Source organism: Sparus aurata, chromosome 1 (genome assembly GCF_900880675.1).
Source record: "Sparus aurata chromosome 1, fSpaAur1.1, whole genome shotgun sequence".
NCBI classification, from domain to species: domain Eukaryota; kingdom Metazoa; phylum Chordata; class Actinopteri; order Spariformes; family Sparidae; genus Sparus; species Sparus aurata.
Genome location: NC_044187.1, coordinates 3,271,568 through 3,293,260, shown reverse-complemented (window position 1 = coordinate 3,293,260; position 21,693 = coordinate 3,271,568). Strand labels below are relative to the sequence as shown.

Below are 21,693 nucleotides of genomic sequence, written 5' to 3'. Positions count from 1 at the left end.
ATCACACCTCAGAGTTTCTGTCTGTCTCCCGCCTCACACACACACACACACACACACACACACAGTCTCTCACACACACACACACACACAGCTGATCTCAACAACACCTGTGATTAGAGTCAATCAGTCGTCCCTCACTTCAGTTCCTCCAGGTGAAGTGGAGTGCTGTGATGACAGATCACCTGGACGACAAACACGTTCTCTGTGACAGCTGCTGCAGCTCGTCCTGCAGCTCGTCCTGCAGCTCGTCCTGCAGCTCGTCCTGCAGCTCGTCCTGCAGCTCGTCTGCAGCTCGTCTGCAGCACAACAGAACAGTTCTGTGTTCCTCTGGTTGTTCGTGGAAGTCACATGTTGCCTGTAGTGTTGATGGAGGCTTCACTGAAGGTGGACACACAGGTGTGTGTTTGGTTTGGTCGGAGCTCAGAGAGGCTGAACGTCACTGCAGAACAGAAAATCTGATGTGTGGGTCGAACCAGGTGTGAGCAGGTGTTCACTGTTGTTATCAGGGCTTATTAGTAATGAAGGAGATCAATAATCAATAATCGATGTTTGGAAACGATTAACATACAGCTGAAATAGAAAAACCTGAATGTCAAGATTTGAAATAGACCCAGGGATGGAAAGTGAAGCAGTTCTTTACACTTCTTCTTCACTTCTTATTAATTATGTCTTAACTTTAGTCACTATGAACGCTGCAGGTTCAGATTATCCAGCGTTTATAGGTCATCACTCCTGACATGTAACCAATCAGGTAGCGTTGTGGGCGGGGCATGAAGAGCGACTACAGGACGCTGCATCAGAACCAGAGGAGTTCATTTTTAAAGTTATTTATTTTATCTGCAATTTAAGACAAACGACTGAATCCTGAGTGACGGAGGAAAGAATCCCACGACTTACTCTCAGGCTGCAAGGCATTGTGGGACATCACTGTCTCCTTCCATAAAGGACGGCCCAGCGTACTGTCCTCAACATTTAGGGTGCGTTCAAGTGGTGCTGGCATAATTGGAAAAATGATTTCTGGACTGGTAAAACTCAGGAAAATGACTTTGAGGTCGCAGCAACTCAACAGAAGAGGGAAAACATTTAGTTGGTGATTAAAAACATTTTTTGTATATTAATTTCTCGCTCGTGTATTTTGTGACACAGTTTTATGTTGTAAACGTTTTGAGAGTTTTTTAATTAGCACCACAAGAACGTGACATCTTGTGACCAATGACTGAACAAGAAACACGACTTTGCTTCTACGGTTCCAGTTGTCCAATTGTTGTGAATATCTGGAGCTCGTCTACGTTCTTTGTTTTGTCGGATACGAAACTTCACCTGACTTTCCGTCAGCTCGGGGGGAGAAGATGATGTCTGGATTTTACATTTCTGTGTGACCTCTTAACTCACGTTAACTTTCTATTCAGGAGAGAAGAAGTTTTCCGTCTGAATTTATAACTCTGCTTTGTTCATGGAAGATCTCCTCAGAACATGAATCAGATTTTCTGTTCCGTGTTGTGTCGTTTCAGCCTCGCAGGAAACTAAACGCTCATGCAGATTAAATGAAGCTACAGCAGGAAGGAGGAGGACAGTAGTTTGAGTTAACAGCTGATTTTCATGCAGTCAAACGTCTCGACTGTGGATCATCACAACGAGCCTGAACGTCAAGACGTACTGTACAGTTTGATTGTTTAAAGGGAAGAAAAAAAAGCGTGACTGAAGAGCTGATCTCCTGAATCAGAAACGGTTTTACTTTGGTAACGACAGGATGTATCTGAGGAGGCGTTCACAGTCTGGATTTGCTTTATGTGAAAGTTTCAGGAAATCGACTCTTCAGCGACACGTTTTAATCATCGTTGGTCGCACACGCTCCGGTCTTAGTAAGCTTGTATTGCGTATAAAAGAATCCACTCTACGTCTGCATGTTTCAGCACAGAGAGGAAACCAGCTGCAGGATGAGGTTTGGAAACACCGTGAAGGAACCTGTTGATTCTGTCTGAGCAGGAGGGAGAAACGTCTCATTTCCACCTGAACCCTGAATCCTCGGCTGCAAAGTTTTAGCAAAAGTCTGAAACCGGCGACAGAAAAGTTCGACTTCAGTGTGCGATGATAAAAAAAGTCCCTTGGGCCCGCTGGAGAAAAGCTCCGCCTCGCTGTCGGAGTTCAGATTCCAAGACGGCAGAAAAATAAATTACCCACCATTTCTTCAACATTATCTACACTCTCCGCTCCCACTAAAACTATCTCTAATAATTTACTAGTATTCCTGTTGAATTGCACACAGTGAGATGAGGTGGCAGCAGTTTTTAAGGAGGCTCTGCGTGTTACTGGATCAAGTGTTTTAAGGTGGAGCTGCTCAGGAAGCAGCCGGCGCCGCTGCTGCTCTTCTCCTCCCAGTTTGGTTATATTTGGTCCCTCCGGGCCTCCGCCAGCCTCAGCCGGCCGTCGTGGTCGGCCCCCGAGGTCGGCCCCCCGTCACCGGGTCGGTCGGTCGGTCCAGGACGTCCCGTCGTCCTCCATCACCTCTTCTGCTCCCAGATCTCCACCATGTTCAGGTCGAGCCGCTCCAGGCTCTTCAGCGCCGCCATGTTCTCAGTGTAGAAGGCGACGTCGACCACCACCAGCCTGCAGACAGCCAGCCAGCCAACGGACATTAGAGCTTATAATATTATAACAATTATCAGTGTGTGTGTGTGTGTGTGTGTGTGTGTGTGTGTGTGTGTCGTACCCCTGCTGAGGTCCTCCGTCATTAACGACCCCGAGTCGAGCCAGCTGTCTCTTCAGGTGCAGCTTAAAACTGGCATTAATCCTCAGGAACAACATCTGTAGAGAAACACATCTGTCTGAGAGCTGAACCCTTCACACACACACACACACACACACACACACACACACACACACTCTCAAACACACACACTCACACAGCTCCAAGATGTTTCTGAGTGAGAGAGTCTAACAGAAGCAGAGGTGGGCGTGTGGAGTCTCACCTGCGTCTGCTCTTCAGGTAGAAGATCAGAAATGGCTTCGTGCATCTTCGCCATCTGCTTACAGACGTTCCTGAAGCAGGCCGACGGCATCGGAGCCTTCACCTCATACTGAGGAGGAGAACAACAACAACACTCAGGGTCACGTTACAAACACAACTGCACCACAGTGAACACACCGTCACACAACAATGGACATCTGTCGTCACAAACAACCAGTCAGGCTGAACTGAATCTGATTTTAGTTTTCCGGTCGGCTATGACATTCAGGAGCAGTGACGGTGTGTAGGATCAGCTCTATGACACTTAAACAGCTGAAGCTTTAAAACTTAGAGTGTGAACTCACCTTTGATAAAACCTTCTCGAACAGACTGTCCATGATGGCCACCAGCTTAGCAGAGATCTCTGCGATGTGATCGTTGTAGTCCTGCAGAGCGACGACGGCTCAGATCAACATTCAACAACAACGACTGCAAACTGGAAACTCTCAAATGTCTTAAAGGTGATGATTAAAGAGTGTGTGTGTGTGTGTGTGTGTGTGTGTGTGTGTGTGTGTGTGTGTGTGTGTGTGTGTGTGTGTGTGTGTGTATGTGTGTGTGTGTGTTACCTTGGTGATGTGGTCGAAGTGTCGGAGGACGCTGAACTGTTTGGGCTGCAGTTTGGTCTCAAAATGAGCTCTGATGACGGGAATGTAGTGAACAACCAGCTGCAGGCAGCGGGAGGCTAATGCTACACACACACACACACACACACACACACACACACACACACACACACACAGTCAGTCAGAATATTCAAAGTGTCGTGTTCACGGCTGATGACAAAATTAGCATCTTCATTTTGAGGTCAACTAAAGGACTAAAATCATCTACAGGCGACAGAAAACTCTCGATTCTGAACCTGACAGATCTACGTGTGTGTGTGTGTGTGTGTGTGTGTGTGTGTGTGTGTGTGTGTGGTACCGAGGTTTTTGGTAGTGATGGTCTTGAGGCCGACAACCTGCAGAGCTCCGGCGCCCAGAACCAGCTGGCAGCTCCGAGAGTTGAAGTGCTGCAGACACAAAGAAGTCGTGTTACACTCAAACTGTCAACTTAAAGGGACAGTCCGCCTGAAAATGTAATCATGTTAGCTACTGTTGCTCTCTGTTATCAGAGCGGAAAATATGTGTTTGTATCTGTAGTACTGGTGGTGGTTCTGACCTTGAGGAGGTCCGACAGACGCGTCAGCATGTCGGTGGCGATGGACGGGATGTCGTTGACGCACTGACAGTACTCCAGAAAGATCCGGATCAGCAGCAGAACCGTCCTGGAAAAGAAACACACGCACCTTCACAGTGAACTTCTGACTCTGACACGACAACAGTGAGAGTGTGCGGTGAGCTGAAGTGGACACGTACCCAACGACGGCGTATTTCTGCCCGTTGACGAGCAGAAACTCTGTGGGCTTCCTGTCCTCTGGACCTGCAGGGAGAGCTCAGCGTCAGACGACTCCAGATAACTACATTATCAATGAGTATGAAGGTTACTGGACCCGAACATCTGAGCAGACACGCTGATTCTGTTCAGGTCTACAAACATGTCAGTCCAAAGCGACCGGGTGAGACGAGAAGAGACGTCTCTTCATGTAAACTAAACAAGCAGCCAATCAAATCAAAGAAATCCAGGGTTTCCTCGGAAAAGTTGTCTAATGATTTGGTTTTTTTACTCCACTGTAACTGCAGCAGTTAAAAAACGTCTTCTTACAGCCGTGAGACATCAATTGAAGACAATCATGACGTGTAGCTGCTCTCTCTTTCTGTCCACTGAACATATTGTGGTGATGTTTCTGGTGAGATCTGTAGGAGGCGTTGTGTTTTTGGTACCTGGGATTTTGCGCTCTGGTAGCGTTATTCTGCCGTCAGCGATGGAGTTCACCAGATCCTGAAACTCAGCAGGAACCTCGGCCTGCTTCCAGCGCTCGTTATCCAGGAGGAGGCTGCAGGGACACCAAACAACACACATCAGGACACACCGGGACACAACGGGACACAACAGGACACAACGGGACACAACAGGGTCTCTACAGAAATGTAGCTCCTACAGCTGAAGAGAAAACCAGGACATGAGCTGGAGTAGATTAAACGACGTGTATCTGAGCTGCTGCTCACCTGAGTTTGGTCTTGCGCTCCTCGTGGAAGCGGTGGACGAAGCGGTTGGCCTGGCTCTGCAGCGCCCCCCTGCAGGGAGACGCTGCGCCGGCCGCACAGCTCCTCCGTGTCCCTGACGAACGTCTCCACCGCCTGAGAGAGACACACGAACTCGGCCGAGCTCAGACGCTCCAGAGAGCCGTCCTGTTGGAGACGGAGACGACCCGAGACGTCACATCACACCTTCACTTCACACTCGTTAATAAACGGTTTCATTTAATTAAAGTTAATTCAGAGATTCAACAGCCTGCTCTCCAACAAAACATGTTACATTAAACAGATACAACTGGTGGGAAACGTTTCTCTGAACCGAGATTAAAGCCTGGACCCTTTGATGATGTCATCATTAATGGCCGGCGCCGATCCCGTACCTTGGCTCTGGCTGTGAGGACTTTGACGCAGCGGTCGTGGCTGACGTCGGAGGCCGAGTACAGCAGCTCCTGGATGTTGTTGATGATGCGGTTCAGCTCGAGATCAGTGGGCATCATGTTCTCACCGGACCTGTGGACAGAACACACTTTCTACTGAGTCCCGGGTTACTGGTCAGCACATACAGTCCATCAGAACAACGCCACCCTCTGCAGAATCTGTGTAAACAGGTTTTCTGTGACCTACAAACTAAACTGAGGCTCAAATCAGAAACATGTTGAGTGACGCACATGAAGCTCTGCTCTCTGCTGACGGACGTCTCTGTGGGCCCAGACGCCGAGTCGCTGCCGGCAGCCTGGATCCTGGAGCCCGTCACAGAGCTCTGATCCTGGACCCCCGCCTGCTGGTTCTGCTGGGCCTCGTTCAGAGCGTCGCTGATGAACAGACCCTCGTGGGTGAGGTAGGCCAGCTCGGCCTCCCCCTGCGAGGCAGACGGGCCGGGGGAGTCCTCCTGACCCGCAGCGCCTGAACCCGCCTCCTCCAGGAGCCGGATCTTCTGGTTGGAGGCCAGAACCTCCAGGACCACGTTTCTGATCACGCACAGAGTGGCCTGACAGACAGACACAGAGAAATCAACGACAGGGCTGCTGCAGAGCAAGATTCAAACACTTTCAAGAATTTACACTCCTGAAGACTTTATCATCTTAAAGGTTAGAAACGCAGCGGAAAATAAAGAACGTCATATTCCTTTACATCCACAGCAGCCGATGTTTACTGTCACTGTGTTTATTTCACCAGATGTTCATATCAACTCTGATTCTAACTTTTTATCATTAGTTAATGTTCATTCTTTTGATGAAAACTAAACATTTTCCAAACTTTGAAGACTAGTTTGTACAAAAACCCTAAAAAGATGCCATCAGTCAGTCTATATAATCTGTGATAACTGAACGAGACGAGTCCATCAGGTCTGATTATTTCCTGAAACTGTTTCTGAGTTTGGACCCACCTTGATCTTCTGCAGGTAGAGAAGGAAACTCTCGAAGACGTTCTTCAGCAGCTCAAACCACTGAGGAAACGTCATCACGCGCATCTGGTCAGCTAGCCTGCAGACGCACAGTTCACACACTGTTAAAAAACATTAAACTGTATGTATATTAACTTAAAACATGCTGTGAGGTGGATCACTTTGTTTTAAAAGGTGACATCTGTAAGAAAAGGCCAGAATTTAAAAAGGTAGCTCCAAAACTACAGGAGGCAGCAAACAGCTAACTGCTAACTAGCTTTCTTTAGTACGTAGCTCAATTAGCCATGAAGCGAACAAGGTAAAGACTTCTGGACCGCAGACTGAACTCTGGTCAGTGTGAAGACAGAGGACACAGTACAGAGGTGATTTACACTACAGAGGCGATTTACAGTACAGAGGTGATTTACAGTACAGAGGTGATTTACAGTACAGAGGCGATTTACAGTACAGAGGTGATTTACACTACAGAGGTGATTTACAGTACAGAGGTGATTTACACTACAGAGGTGATTTACACTGCAGAGGTGATTTACACTACAGAGGTGATTTACACTGCAGAGGTGATTTACAGTACAGAGGTGATTTACAGTACAGAGGTGATTTACAGTACAGAGGCGATTTACAGTACAGAGGCGATTTACACTACAGAGGTGATTTACAGTACAGAGGTGATTTACACTACAGAGGCGATTTACAGTACAGAGGCGATTTACAGTACAGAGGCGATTTACAGTACAGAGGTGATTTACACTACAGAGGCGATTTACAGTACAGAGGTGATTTACAGTACAGAGGCGATTTACAGTACAGAGGCGATTTACAGTACAGAGGCGATTTACAGTACAGAGGTGATTTACAGCGGCTCTGACCAGGACTTTGACTCAGAGGACGAGAATACAGAGAGAGTCGGACATCATCAGCGTGTAGAGACAGAATATCTTCACGTTACTGTGAACTGAGGATTAATTTGGACCGAACCAGAGGAGACTGTGGAGACAAACCAGAACTGTTCTGGTGACTCTGACTCAGTTTGTGTCCAGTCTGAATGAAGTGAGTCTGACGATGAGTTAACGAGCAGATTAAACTGGTCTGAGTTCAGTCAGAGACAGAAACTTGAGTTCAGACGGTGAACGGTTGGATTTCTCTGTCATAATATTTCCTTTCTTGACATTTCTGAGTTTATGTTGTCGACTTATTGGACTCAGTAGTGATCTGGCTGCTTTTACATCTCCAGCTGAAGCTGCAGGCGTCAGACTGTCACCTCTGAGATACACAGGGCTGTGAGGAGGCTAGCTGTTAGCATGCTAACTCCAGAACATCAACACTGATGTTTCCTCACAGTTTTTTTAATTATAAAATTCTGGCCACCTCTTACAGATTGCTCCTTTAATGTCAGACACATTTGGGTCTCACAGTGATCCAGTAGAACCAGTAGAACCAGTAGAATCACAGTATGATGTCACAGCAAAAAGCACCTGAGCCACATTCACATTTCTACTCACTTAGTGACGACTTCAGTGTCAATTTCTTCTATGTGCAAAACACTTTCTGCTACACACTGCGGACACAAACAACACACACTCACTCGGTTGTTTCTTCACACAATAACTCAACTTTAAAATGTGTTGTTACACCGATATCAATCATTATCATCTGAAGGGTCGTACCTGAGTGACGATGGCCTTGGCAGCCAAAATCATCTCATCGCTGTAAATATCCAGGAAGTCCAGTTTCCTCTGACGCAGCAGGCCGAACACCAAACACTCCAGACGCTCCTGACAAAACACAGATGACGACAACACAGCGACCCAGTTTGACAGAAATCAGGATTTACTCCCACAAGACAAGCAAATTATCACAAGCAGCAACACAAACATTAAAAAGATCTGCAATTATTTCAACAACAAACTCACATTTAGACAATAAAAGTATTTTCTGAATCTTGAAACCACAATTTTAAAATTATTTTGAGACGAAATTACTTGAATCACAGCGATGATCACATGTAATTCATCCGACGAGGCCCAGTCTTCAAAATCATTATTGTTATTGTTACTATTAGATACATTTGTTTTTATCTCCTTTTATTCATTAATCACAGGACTCATCTCCACATGATTCATCTGAGGATAAATATTAATTAACATACAAATTAAATTCACAGTTTATGGTGCAGAATCAAAGCGAACACATTGACAGTGTTTTAACCTGCGAGGAGTCCAGACGGATCCAACAGCTTCAGTCATCGTCTCGTCTTAGTTATTATTAGAAATGCAAAAGTGAAAATAAAATTGACAGAATTCTTTCAGACCGACAGAAATCAATCTACATAATCAGTTTGTTTATTTTACAAGCTGTTCATATTAATTCTAAACTGTTGAATTCTGTCTGATTTTGACGCCAGGAGACGACAAACAAACACAAACAACGACGACACGATTGTTTCATTTCTAACACTGAAAAGATTCTTTGTTTACAAGAGTTACTGTGTTTTTCAGGCTCACACTGCAAGTACAAGAATATTCCTAAACATAGAAACATAACAATTAAACATTTTCCAAACGTAGTTGCGAGCTCTGAATCATCCTGAAGCTCTAAACTCCACCCGTCTGGCATTCCAAGCACATTAAAACAAGCTCTCCCGTCGAATGATCGATCACTGACACCCGATTTCAGCAGCAGGCGAGATGTCATGGATTTGAGTGTGTGGTGTGTGTGTGTGCGTGCGTGTGTGTGTGTGTGTGTGTGTGTGCGTGTGTGTGTGTGTGTGTGTGTGTGTGTGTGTGTGTGTGTGTGTGTGTGTGTGTGTGTGTGTGTGTGCGTTGTGTGTCACCTTCTGCGAGGCAGCGTTCGGTGTGTGGACCTGTGACGGGCACAGCAGCCGTTAAAACACAACAGTTCACGTTACGTTTCCTCTCACCTGCTCAGTGACGTCAGCTGGTAGATATTCTGGTGTGAAGCATCGTTTGTACACGACGGCTGATTAATACAGTTAATTAACTAAACGCTGCTGTGGAGAGTTAATGAGGACGTGACGTCTGCAGCTGCTTTTAACCACAACTCAACTTTCTGACTGGAAAACAGGTTTCCACTTAATCGTGTCATTAAATTAAGGACGAGATCCAGATGTGTGACTGGGGTTGTTACAGTATGAGCACCAAACCAATATCAAATTATTTATTCATTAGAAAAGAGACTCTGTTACTTCCCAGCGGTGTCCTGAACACCTGAGTGCAACTTAAAGGTCGATACATAGACTTCAGGTGTCAGAATCCGCGGCAGGAAAGTAAAAAACAGCTGTTATCACATCCTCTCTGTGTGGAGCTGGTGGTGAATACATATGAAGATGAAATGATGTGGCGTTTGTTCAGACCTTCTCCAGGACCTGCGGCTCCTCCTTCAGGCTGCGGTTCAGGTCGCTGCGGGCGTACATGCTGAAATCCTCCACCATCATCTTATCGATCAGCTTCTCCAGCTCACACAGCTGAGAGCCCAGATGTCTGAGGGAGGGACAGAGAGACAGACAGACAGTCAGTGAGACAGACAGACAGTCAGTCAGTCAGACAGACAGACAGACAGACAGACAGACAGACAGTCAGGCAGACAGACAGACAGACAGACAGACAGTCAGGCAGACAGACAGACAGACAGACAGTCAGTCAGTCAGTCAGACAGAGAGACAGACAGACAGTCAGTCAGTGAGACAGACAGACAGAGAGACAGACAGTCAGTCAGTCAGTCAGACAGAGAGACAGACAGACAGTCAGTCAGTGAGACAGACAGACAGACAGAGAGACAGACAGTCAGTCAGTCAGTCAGAGTCTGTGGTGCTGCAGCTGCAGTTTGTGTGGTTTCTGTCTGACTTATCGTCCTCATGACTTCCTGTATTGAGGCTTCACATCAGATGATTTGCTGCTCGGTGGTTTAATGTTTGTGATCGTTCTCCTCTTTAATCCTCCGTCTCTGTTCTCAAGTGTTGAAATGTGAAATAAAAATAGACTTAAAATGAACTTCTGTCAGATAAAAGTGACGTTTCCAAGCTGATCAGGAGCTTCAGCTGTTTCTCATCTTCCACAAGTTTTACTTTTTAATATCAATAAGATAAAATGTGTCTTCATTGATCCACCGTACGAGAGATTCAGTTTGGACGAGCAGCAAAAGGAAACAAACAGTGCAAACTAAACAAACAGTGACAGTGTGAGGTCAGAGACGCCTGAGGAACATAATGTAGAGTAAAATAAAATAATAATAAAGTGAAGGTTACTGACTGTGTGCATGTGCTCATCTACAGTACAGAGTTCTACTGTTTAACTCTTGTACACTTGAAGCTACACCATGTGCTCCACCCTCACCTGAAGCTGTGGATCCCCTGCAGCTCCTGCTGCAGCACCTCCTTGGTGGTGGAGATGAGCTCCAGCGCTCCGACGAACTCGGAGGTGGAGAGCAGCAGCTGCACGGTGGGCTGCGTCTGATGCACCGCCGCCATCAGCTTCAGCTTGTTGTGCAGCTTCACGCAGTTGTTGCGGGTGAGGGCGGTGCGGAGGGCCCTCAGCGGCCCCTGGCACATGACCCGGTCGATGGCGGCGGTCCGGCCCCGCAGGATGGCCACGGCCCGCTGCGTCTCCTGCAGCCGGTCCTGCAGCTCGTGCTGCGAGGACATGGCGTGGAAAAACGCCTCGGAGCGAAGAGAGATCTGCCGGGCGATGCTCACCTCCACCACGTCCAGGTAGTGACTCAGCTGGACGGAGACAAACAGCTGATCAACATCTGCACACACACTCACACACACACACACACCAAACACACACACACACTCACACACACACACACACACACACACACACGTTGTGAGGATGAGTGTGTTCACCTTCTCCTGCAGCAGCTTGGAGGACGCCACGTCTCTGCTGCTCTTCCCTCCGGCGCTGTTGAAGTGCGACCACGGCAGGACGCTGTTGAAGGTCGCCGGGTCCTCCAGAGCAAACTCAGGCTTCATGAAGATCTGCAGAGTCGAAACGCAGACGAACAGGACGGAGTGTGAACAAGTGCTGTAACTCCGGGAACGATGCACACTTCATACTAATACAGGTGACATGCTTTTCATCTTACAAGGTAGAAAAAGAGACAAACTGTGTGATAAAACAAAATGAGACACTGAGAGCCTCCATGTAACGACGCAGAGGTCAATCCACACAACAGCCAAAGATGAGATGAGGGGAAATAAAGGTTGAAAGAAAAGAATATACTCTGGATGTCCTAAACTAATTTTGAGCAGTGAAAGAACAGCAGAATCTTTATTTCCTACAGCTGTGCACAGTAAAACACAGAATAAGAGGTTACCTTGGGGACTTGTTCCAGCTCAGCTCTGGATTTATCTGCAGGAAACAGGAGGAGCTTTAGATCAGGAACTCGTTGATGTTCAATTAGTCTGAATTTGTATTTGTTTGTTTCACATTTCGGAATAAAATCAAGCTGAAAATCTAGAATCAGAATCGTGATGAAGGATCGACTTAATGCAACAAATCGATCAGGAGCTGCACAGATCTCATGTTTAAACTTCCGGCCTGTTCCTGGGTCAGTGGTGTGTGTGTGTGTGTGTGTGTGTGTGTGTGTGTGTGTGTGTGTGTGTGTGTGTGTGTGTGTGTGTGCGTGTGTGTGTACAGGAAGTGTGTTTTCACTGATCATTTTATGGCCCGCAGAGGTCGGGGAGCTTCCTGCAGCAGCTGGTTAATAATTCATACCGTGGTTGGTGGTGATACTGGAGACGGCGTCCACGTCGTCTTTGTTGGGACAGATCGTCTTACAGCGCTCGTGGATTCTTTCCCTCTAAAAATAAAAACACAGAGACACACAAAGATTTAAGCGTTTTGGCTTACAGCCACACCGACTCTCCTGTGAGGTGAAGTGCACAGTTTGGCCTGAAGGTGGCGCTAAAAGACAAAAACATGACAGAAGACACAGGACACAGTTCCTGCCGCTGCTTGAGAACGATAACGCAGCTCCCACAGCTTTTCTCCCGTCTTATTGTTTTATCGCCCGTCTGTACGGCGTCGTTCTCAAACAGGAAGGAGGAAATGAACACAACAGATATCTGACACACAAACGTTTGTGTGTCAGATATCTGTTGTGTTCATTTCCTCCTTCATGGGACGTTCCAAAAACTAGAGAGCTCTAAGAGAAAGAGAAAGAAGTCTGTCGAGGGATCAAAGACGAAAGAAAAGAAATACAAATATCAGAAAAACTCAGCCTGAAAGTGAAACTACACTCTGCGTCTCTGAGAGGTTTTATCACCAATTTTAAAACTTTATGTCCTTTTACAAATACTGTACAAGGAAGTGAATGTTAAACTAGGTTATAAAAAACAAAAGGAGGAATAAAAGCTGCTGTATGAGCACATGAGGGATGTAAACGCAGGACAGAACAACTCACGTCAAGATATTTTAATACTTTCTAGAGTCTCAAATTTAGAAAAACATGAATGTCAGCAGAGAGGAAATCAATCCAAGTCTTCTTTTAAATAAAGAGAAAGAGACGAGCGTTCAAGGTTAAAACTGCTGCAACAAACACGTTTCACGTTTCATTCACTCGTCTAGGAATCAAAAACTTCCATCACATCCAGAATTCGACCTTTTCTCTAACGTATAAAGTGACAACAGGAACCAGCCGACACATTCAGTGAAGCAGTAAACACAGGAGTGTGTTTTCTACGATATATCTGTCTGTGGTGCACCGCCACAGTTTCACAACACCCACAACACAATCAGGAATCATGAGAAGAAATCACTGAGCGAAGTCGTTCACACGTGGAGAGACAACACACCTCCAGCTGAGCGGCAGCACTGAGGACACAGCCACTCAATGTGGAGTTTATATCCATTCTGTTATATTTCACTACTGATGAAAGAAATCCTCAGAGAACGGATCTGTCACGTTCTTCTTTGTACTTCAACATTTTGCGCTAAAGCCGCAACAGATGTACGTGCAAGAGAATCAAAGTTCAGGGCGTCATGATGACGTGGTGTTTCCCAATCCTGTGCACACTGCAGACAGCAGAGTGTCTGTCAGGGCAGCTGCAGTGCGATGTGATCTGGACTATCCTATAGTTCTGTTTCCCTGCTGAGACGCAGCAGAACAATGAACGTGTTCAAACAACAACAGGAAGTTAGTGCAGCTCGCTGACGGTCGTTCAGCGCCTGAGTGGAATGATTTGTGTCAAAAGCTGAGAAAGAAGAACGTTCTGAGGATATTATCTGTAAATCCACCTCAGGATGCAGAAGTTGCCTGATGATCACCATGATTTTTGTTTTCATTATCATCAAGAGTTCACTGCAAACAGGAACTTCTAACAGCTGACTCAGCGGACTGTATGTGCCGAAATGTAAACAAATAAAGGCTCCGAAAAACATGAAGAAGAAAGTCTAAATATGGCTCCACAGAGCGCTGCAGGAATGATCCTGATACCAGCTGGTCAGAAAATCAAGAAGCTTTTATGACTGGGTTTTTGGTTAAATGTCTGAAATAAGCTCTATGGTTCTCACAAGATTAAGAGACTTTCACATTATTCATACGACAACAAAAACGTCAGTACATATCTCACTCAGTTAGCGGTTGCTAACGAGTGTCTGAATGAGACTACAGAGGTTGTCGGGGACATTAAACGTCCTCACAGCGAACACGGAGACTCATCTACTCACTAGTCCGTCTTTACAGCCACTTTAGTTACACACTGTTCTAACTCTGACTTTACAACTTGTACATTGATCAGTTTATAGAAAACCTGGATAGTAATTGTGCAGTAAGACTCTTAGTGGTGGAGACGTTTCAGTCATGTGACCGTGATGTCGTCTGTTTGTAGCCTAGCATTAGCTTCTTACTGCTACACAGTTAATTTAGCTTCACACATCACAGAGTGGAGTTCATCTGTGGAGATTATCTGGATCAACAGAACCTGGACGGATCAGAACCTTGTCACAGATTATTAGAGCGATGCAAACTTCTGGGTTAGCTTGCAAAACTATGTCATCCTGATTCCCAAAGCATTGTGGGAACTATAGACTATAAAATCAGAGAGCAGACGATTGTATTCATGTTTCCACTAACATTTCTTTATATGTATTTTAATGTGCTGTGGAGGAAAACAACCACACGAATCTGCAGCAGTTGAAAATGCTTCTACAGGAATCTTGACACGCCACATTAACTTCTGGAACATCTGAATGTAAACACGACAGATACCACAGAAGTCGACCACGCCCTCCTTCAATCTGCACCATCAGCAGCGAGTCGTCTGAGCTCGGAGCTGAATAATGCAGCGTGGGAGTTACCTGAGCCATCTCCTGCAGGTAGGGCCCGAAGTGTTCCCGCGTGATGTTGGGGAGGTAGAAGGACGGCATCACCTCCGTCTCTGCGAAGTCCAGCCCCCATGTTTTGGTGAAAAAGTCGGACTCCCGTTTGGCGAGCCGCGGGTCGTTCAGCGCGGCGGGGAGGTTCACCTTCGAGCTGTACACCGTCCACCTGTCGTGCTCCGCCACCACGGACGGGCACAGGCCACGCCCCTCACCTGCAGGAGCACGTTAACAACAGAGTCAATCCCTGAACTCCATGATCCATTAACAGGAAACTCATCTCAACAACTGTGATAATTAAATCACTGCAAGTCATTTAACAAGCAAAGAGTGCAAAAAGTCAACATGTGCTCCGAGTGTTTGTTCACACCTGGTGTCAACACCTGTCCTGAACTTCACTGAGACAAACACACACAACGTTTCTACACAAAGCAAAACATAAACTGTGAAGACGTCCCAAATAAAAAGGACTTTGATGATGGATGTTGACACGAGGTCTGAACAGGCTCACTGGTAAATAAAAGACATTAACGACGGCAGATGTTCCCACCCGTCGGCTCCTTCGGACAGACGTCAGGCAGGGACCGGATGGACCGGCACCGATGGGGGGAGGGATCCCGCTCCTTTGGATAGATCCCATCTCGGCCTCCGCGAGGCGCCGGGGACGACCTGTGGCTGGAGGCCATGGCATCGGGACTCGCCTCCCAGGAGGCTAGCTGGAGACGGACAGACGGAGAGCTGAGATTAGAAACATTTCCTGGGATACAGATTCAGGGAAAAACTGAAAACACTGCAGAGCCGCTTTACAGAACAACGCTGACTTCATGTTCTTTGTTTCTGACTCCTAGAGCTGCGACAATAATAGATTAGAGGACGGAAAGAACATTAATCACAAAACATAAAGCATTCATATGTGATTCATCGTTTCATCAACACTGTCTGGTTCCAGCTTCTTAAAAGTTGTTAACAGGATTTGCTGCTTTTCTTCCTGACAGTAAATGAAGTGACGAGTCTTTGAGTTTTGGACTGTTGGTTGAACAAAGGAAACAATCTCTTATTGGTCACTATTTCCCACAACAGCTGCTCGGTGGAGCTTTAACCAGACAAACAGGAGGACACAGAACATCTGTCAGGGACTATTTACAGCGGCGGATGAATCTCATAAACTCCAGTGTTTGTGTTCACTGCTGGTTTGCGTCCGAGCGTGAGATTTCCGTCCGTCTTCGTTCATTAGTTTGATCGTTTCATACACTGACTGATTGTGTTTGACTCGAGTCAGTTTCATGTGTGAAGGACAGGAAGTGAAACCTGCTCAGAGTCGCTGCAGCAGAACTGAGAACTGGTTTTGCTCGTTTCTTTGTTTGGTGCAGCAGGTTGGTGACGACTCGCAGCTCAGCCGCCGTCCGGCCGCCGTGAATCATCGTTACCACCGGCGACGCTCAGCTCGTCGCTCCATCGAGAGCAAACTGCTGTTCTTACACTTTCTACTGATCAGCAACAACATGAGTGTTTAAAGACGTCAGCTGGGCCTCGTTTACCACATTTATCACGAGAGCTGAAGCCCCGCCCCTTCCTGTTCACCTCATCGACCTTATTTGATCAAACCTTCGTCTGATAGTGACTGAAGAGAGACAGATGAAGTATTGATCCTGTCTGAACTGTGTCATCAATCACACACAACGTTTGTATCATCAAACTAATGAAACATCAGACTGAAAACACGTCATCATAAAGACAACACAGAGTCGTTAGTGTCGATTTAAACACTGTAGAGCTGCTCCTGGATACCAGCAGCTCACAGAACCGGACCAGAACCAGCTCTCCTCTCACAGAACTGAACCAGAACCAGCTCTCCTCTCACAGAGCTGAACCAGAACCAGCTCTCCTCTCACAGAACTGAACCAGAACCACTCTCCTCTCACAGAACTGAACCAGAACCAGCTCTCCTCTCACAGAACTGAACCAGAACCAGCTCTGCTCTCACAGAACTGAACCAGAACCAGCTCTCCTCTCACAGAACTGAACCAGAACCAGCTCTGCTCTCACAGAACTGAACCAGAACTGAACCAGAACTGAACCAGAACCAGCTCTCCTCTCACAGAACTGAACCAGCTCTCCTCTCACAGAACTGAACCAGAACCACTCTCCTCTCACAGAACTAAACCAGAACCAGCTCTGCTCTCACAGAACTGAACCAGAACTGAACCAGAACTGAACCAGAACCACTCTCCTCTCACAGAACTAAACCAGAACCAGCTCTCCTCTCACAGAACTGAACCAGAACCACTCTCCTCTCACAGAACTGAACCAGAACCAGCTCTCCTCTCACAGAACTGAACCAGAACCACTCTCCTCTCACAGAACTAAACCAGAACCAGCTCTCCTCTCACAGAACTGAACCAGAACCAGCTCTCCTCACACAGAACTGAACCAGAACCAGCTCTCCTCTCACAGAACTGAACCAGAACCAGCTCTGCTCTCACAGAACTGAACCAGAACCAGCTCTCCTCTCACAGAACTGAACCAGAACCAGCTCTCCTCTCACAGAACTGAACCAGAACCACTCTCCTCTCACAGAACTGAACCAGAACCAGCTCTGCTCTCACAGAACTGAACCAGAACCAGCTCTCCTCTCACAGAACTGAACCAGAACCACTCTCCTCTCACAGAACTGAACCAGAACCAGCTCTCCTCTCACAGAGCTGAACCAGAACCAGCTCTCCTCTCACAGAACTGAACCAGAACCAGCTCTGCTCTCACAGAACTGAACCAGAACCAGCTCTCCTCTCACAGAACTGAACCAGAACCAGCTCTCCTCTCACAGAACTGAACCAGAACCAGCTCTGCTCTCACAGAATCTTGTTCACCATCTTTTCTGACCCAGTTGGCTCCATGTTGTTGTTGACTGAGCTTTAACACAAAACTACATGAGGTTTGACTTTAACTACAACAACCTGACAACCATCATGTGTGAGATTCTGACCCAGTTCAACAGGATACATAATTATTTGTCTCTTCATTCACTACCAGACGAGGGTTTCTGAAATAAGGTCGTGTTACTTATATTAACAGATATTACCACATTACATTCTCCACTTCAGACATCTAATGACATCTAACATAAGATCTTAAGATAACATTAGATTACCGACAGCTCAGCTGGAGTCGTGTTTGTGTTCGCCTGATGAATTGAGTCCAGTACTGGTTCTGTTCTCCAGCAGCTCCTGAGGAAAGTTTCTGTTTATCTGTTAAAAGCTGCGCCGTGTTCAGCAGTTCGTCTCCAACTGTGTCAGCGGTTTCTGTCTGAACACAGCTGCTGCTTTACAAAACCATCCTGATTCAGAACAAAACCGTGAATATGTGACGAAAACCAAAACTGTAACTGACATGAAAAGCCTGCGGAGGAAACGAGGCAGCTGATGATCCTCTGTGGGTTCATCGCTACGAGCCACAACTCTCATATTCCACCAGAGTCAGTTTAATATAAACCACTCTGTTAAACTGGTTTATTCTACGAACAGCGACGGATTAAAAAAGCAGCATTTTGCTGTCAGTATGTTGTGAGCCGAACATCTTAAGTTGATTAACTGATTAGTAAACAGGAAATCCTCCCGCAACGACTCCGATAAGATCGTTTCATGAGTGAATGTGAAACAATCTCTGGTTCAACCTCCTCTGATTGTTTCAATCTGCTGCTTTTCTTCGTTCTATGTGACTCTATTATTCTTTTACTGTTGGTAATTAATAAAGTCACATTTTGAGCTGCAGGAAAGGAGATCTGACCTAGAACAGTTCAAACAGTCCTCATCTAATCATCTGCATGCTGATATAAAGTCAGGTGACGTGTCGTCGTCCACAGAACAGTTCTGGAGCTTCACAGTGAAACGGAGCTGCAGCGTTCTGCTGAACACCTAGAAGAGAACCTGATGAAGGTCCAAGTGACGAAACCTTGTTGTCATTAAATATAACTGCAGCTGAAGTGGACAGTTTTTATCAAAATGAAAGTTTGTGGGAGTTCTGAATTATAGTCTCTATTAAAAAAAAGAGTTTTTATTTCCGTCAATACAGATACTGATATTCTTGTGTTGCACCAAGTTCAGCATCTTACGTCCACTAACAGACTAACAGACGTGTCGGTCGAGCTCTAGAGTGGAAGTTATCTGAACTTTCATTTCTGGTTGAACTGTTCCTTTAAACTCAGTTACACAGAACTGTGTGGCTCTGTGAATGAGTGAGCAGCTGTAATCTGACTGCTCAGACTGTGGAGGTGTGAAACCTCTGCTGATAATCCATCACACTGGTGAGAGGATGAGAGCGAACGTCTGCAGCCTCACTGTTTCTACCACTGCTGCTTCTAGCTTCTGTCTGTCTGCTCGTTACAAACATCCTTGTCTGGCGCTGAACGACACAGTAAACATGTCAGAAGCTTCAGAGCAGCCGGCGCAGCTCGTTTCCAACACCTGACGACACTTCTGTCAGGTAAAAATAGAAATAACTGCCCGATGTATGTTTTTCTGGGACAGATGTGCTGCTTCTGAGGATTTACTGAGACTAGGACAGATTCATGTCACGGTGATGTGCCTCTTTAAACGCCTGCAGGTACATCAAGTCAAAATCTCTTAAGATGCAGTTTGGATCTGTGTTGAAACAAGAAGACGGAACAGTTTTTATTGTGTGTTTACTGTTTCAATCAATGTTTGTTTCTGCATTGTTGGGAGAAAGAGATTCTTTACACACTGACTGGATTCAGGATTTCAGACCTCTGAAGAGATTTTAACATGATGGAAAACAATAAGTCATCGAACGACAGAGTGACGACAGAAAACACAAGAGAGACGACTGCACAGAGATAATCCTGATCTAATGTGATGTTCAGGATTTAGCTGGAGGAAATGAAAATACCAACACAAACACAGATGCAGAGTAAACTGTCAGTGTTGCTGTTACGCTGTTATGTTAAAAAGACCTTGAACTGCTCCTCATCCAAACACTCAGGACGACACTGTCAACAGTTCAGCCCGGATGGAAAATCAAAACACACTTCAGCTCCACGAATGTTTCCTCCCGCTCACATTCACGTCAACTGAAGCTCAAACGACTGACGGATACAAGAACGCGTTTCCTGTTTCAACGCAAAGAGACTTAAAACAGAAGGAAGGGTCGTTGGGACAGAGTGTGGTGGGAGATGATGGAGAAACACTGAAACCCAACACATCTATGAAGGATGACTTCTGATGAAGAAACGCCTCCAGAAAATGAAAAAACACACCTGAGAGAAGGTTCACCTCAATAACCACAGTCTGGCCTCAAAGAAAGACCAGGTGACGTAACGTTGAGCCGTCCTGGTTTCAGTACGATGTCTGGCTGCAGTCATTTCATATTTATATCAATATGTTGTTCCAAACGTGCAGATATGAAATTTACTTTAAAAGATTGTAACGTAGAAAAAGCTTGGAGGTCATTTATTCACTACAAGTCTTTGTCACAGTGTTTGATTATATTAGTGTGATTGTAAAATGTGTGTATCGGCCAATATATCATGTTTTTTCACACTCTAATATCTGTATTGGGATGAACCTAAAAGAAATCTGTCAGGCTCCAGTTTTATAACATCTTTAGGAAACTGAAACAAACTGTGATCGGTCAGCTCAGCCACAGCAGAGCGATCGACAGGACAACGTGCTCATCACAAGACTAATGTGACAGCAACTCAAACCTGAAGACACAAACTTTCACTGTGGTTGTCGACTGATCCGCTGATTTGTACGATAAAATGTCAGAAAATTGTGAAACATGTTGATCTGGGTTTTGTCTCGTTTTGTCAACAACCCAACATAACGTCAAATTTATGAGTATTATGACCTAATTATTATTGTGAATAAAAAAATTCTGAGTTTGAATTTCTTCTACAAAACTACACAGAGCTCCTTCAACTTTAAAACAAATACAGTTGATTAATAATCAATGCAAAGGATGACTGAAAGAAGCAAAGTTTAACTGACTGAAAGTCTGTTTAGGATCAGATTTAACTGCTATAACCAACAAAATGTTAAATTACCTCTAACTTACATGTTACTTTAATCCTAATAATGAAACATTAAGGGTTTAATGTTGTTTATGACAAATCAATGCACTGTGCAGCTGTGACAGGAGCTAGCCAGCTAGCTTTAGCTTAGCCCCGGTGCATTCAGAGCAGTAACCGTTAACGTAACATCCACTGAGCCGACAGTGACGTCAACACTACACGGTAACACGGGACACACAAACACAAGTTCACTTTCGATGACAGGAGTCATAAAACTCTGAATGACGGCGGTCTGTGTCGAATGCTAACGCTAAAGCTAATGTTGACAGCGAGTCCAGCCGGGGTTACACGTAGACCGGCTAATGCTAGCAGGCTAGCCGGACAGCGAAGCTAACTTCTCTGACAGGCAGAATGAAGCGGAGTCGCGCCGGGACGTTCAGAGGCGGCGGAGCCTCCGCGGCTCCCGTACCTGTCGCACCTGTCGTACCTGTCGTTTGGAGCACAGCAGCCGGCGTTTGTCCTCTTCACCATCACAGGAACACCGGAGCAACCGGGAGCCAAACACCAGGACACACAGCTGCAGGCACCAGCGGTACAGCGACCATCATGCACTGCGGGAGGCGGGGCCAGCGGCGGGTTCTTCTTCTCCGGTCACAAAGCGCGCTGCTGCCACCTGCCGGCCGGCTGTCACCTGTACCTGCTCCCACTGAGGCTGTGACGTCACCTTTACACACTGTGTGTCTCTGATCAGCAACAATCAATACAAACATTTATATAAT

At 46.1% G+C, this 21,693-nt stretch overlaps 1 protein-coding gene across 1 annotated transcript; it reads right to left on the bottom strand.

Annotated features, from left to right (window-relative positions):
* Positions 1-2,152: 2,152 nt before the first annotated feature.
* Positions 2,153-21,537, bottom strand: LOC115592942 (vacuolar protein sorting-associated protein 54-like). Its single transcript, XM_030436215.1, is given in 24 exon segments — positions 2,153-2,607; positions 2,711-2,805; positions 2,970-3,077; positions 3,313-3,393; positions 3,574-3,695; positions 3,929-4,016; positions 4,166-4,271; positions 4,363-4,426; positions 4,828-4,940; positions 5,113-5,183; positions 5,185-5,295; positions 5,523-5,652; positions 5,811-6,130; positions 6,530-6,626; positions 8,050-8,105; positions 8,215-8,322; positions 9,921-10,047; positions 10,900-11,285; positions 11,415-11,546; positions 11,885-11,919; positions 12,286-12,370; positions 14,869-15,104; positions 15,440-15,605; positions 21,402-21,537. Coding segments are annotated over 23 exon segments (2,913 nt in total). The 5' UTR covers positions 15,576-15,605; positions 21,402-21,537; the 3' UTR covers positions 2,153-2,501.
* Between the last annotated feature and the right edge of the window lie 156 nt (positions 21,538-21,693).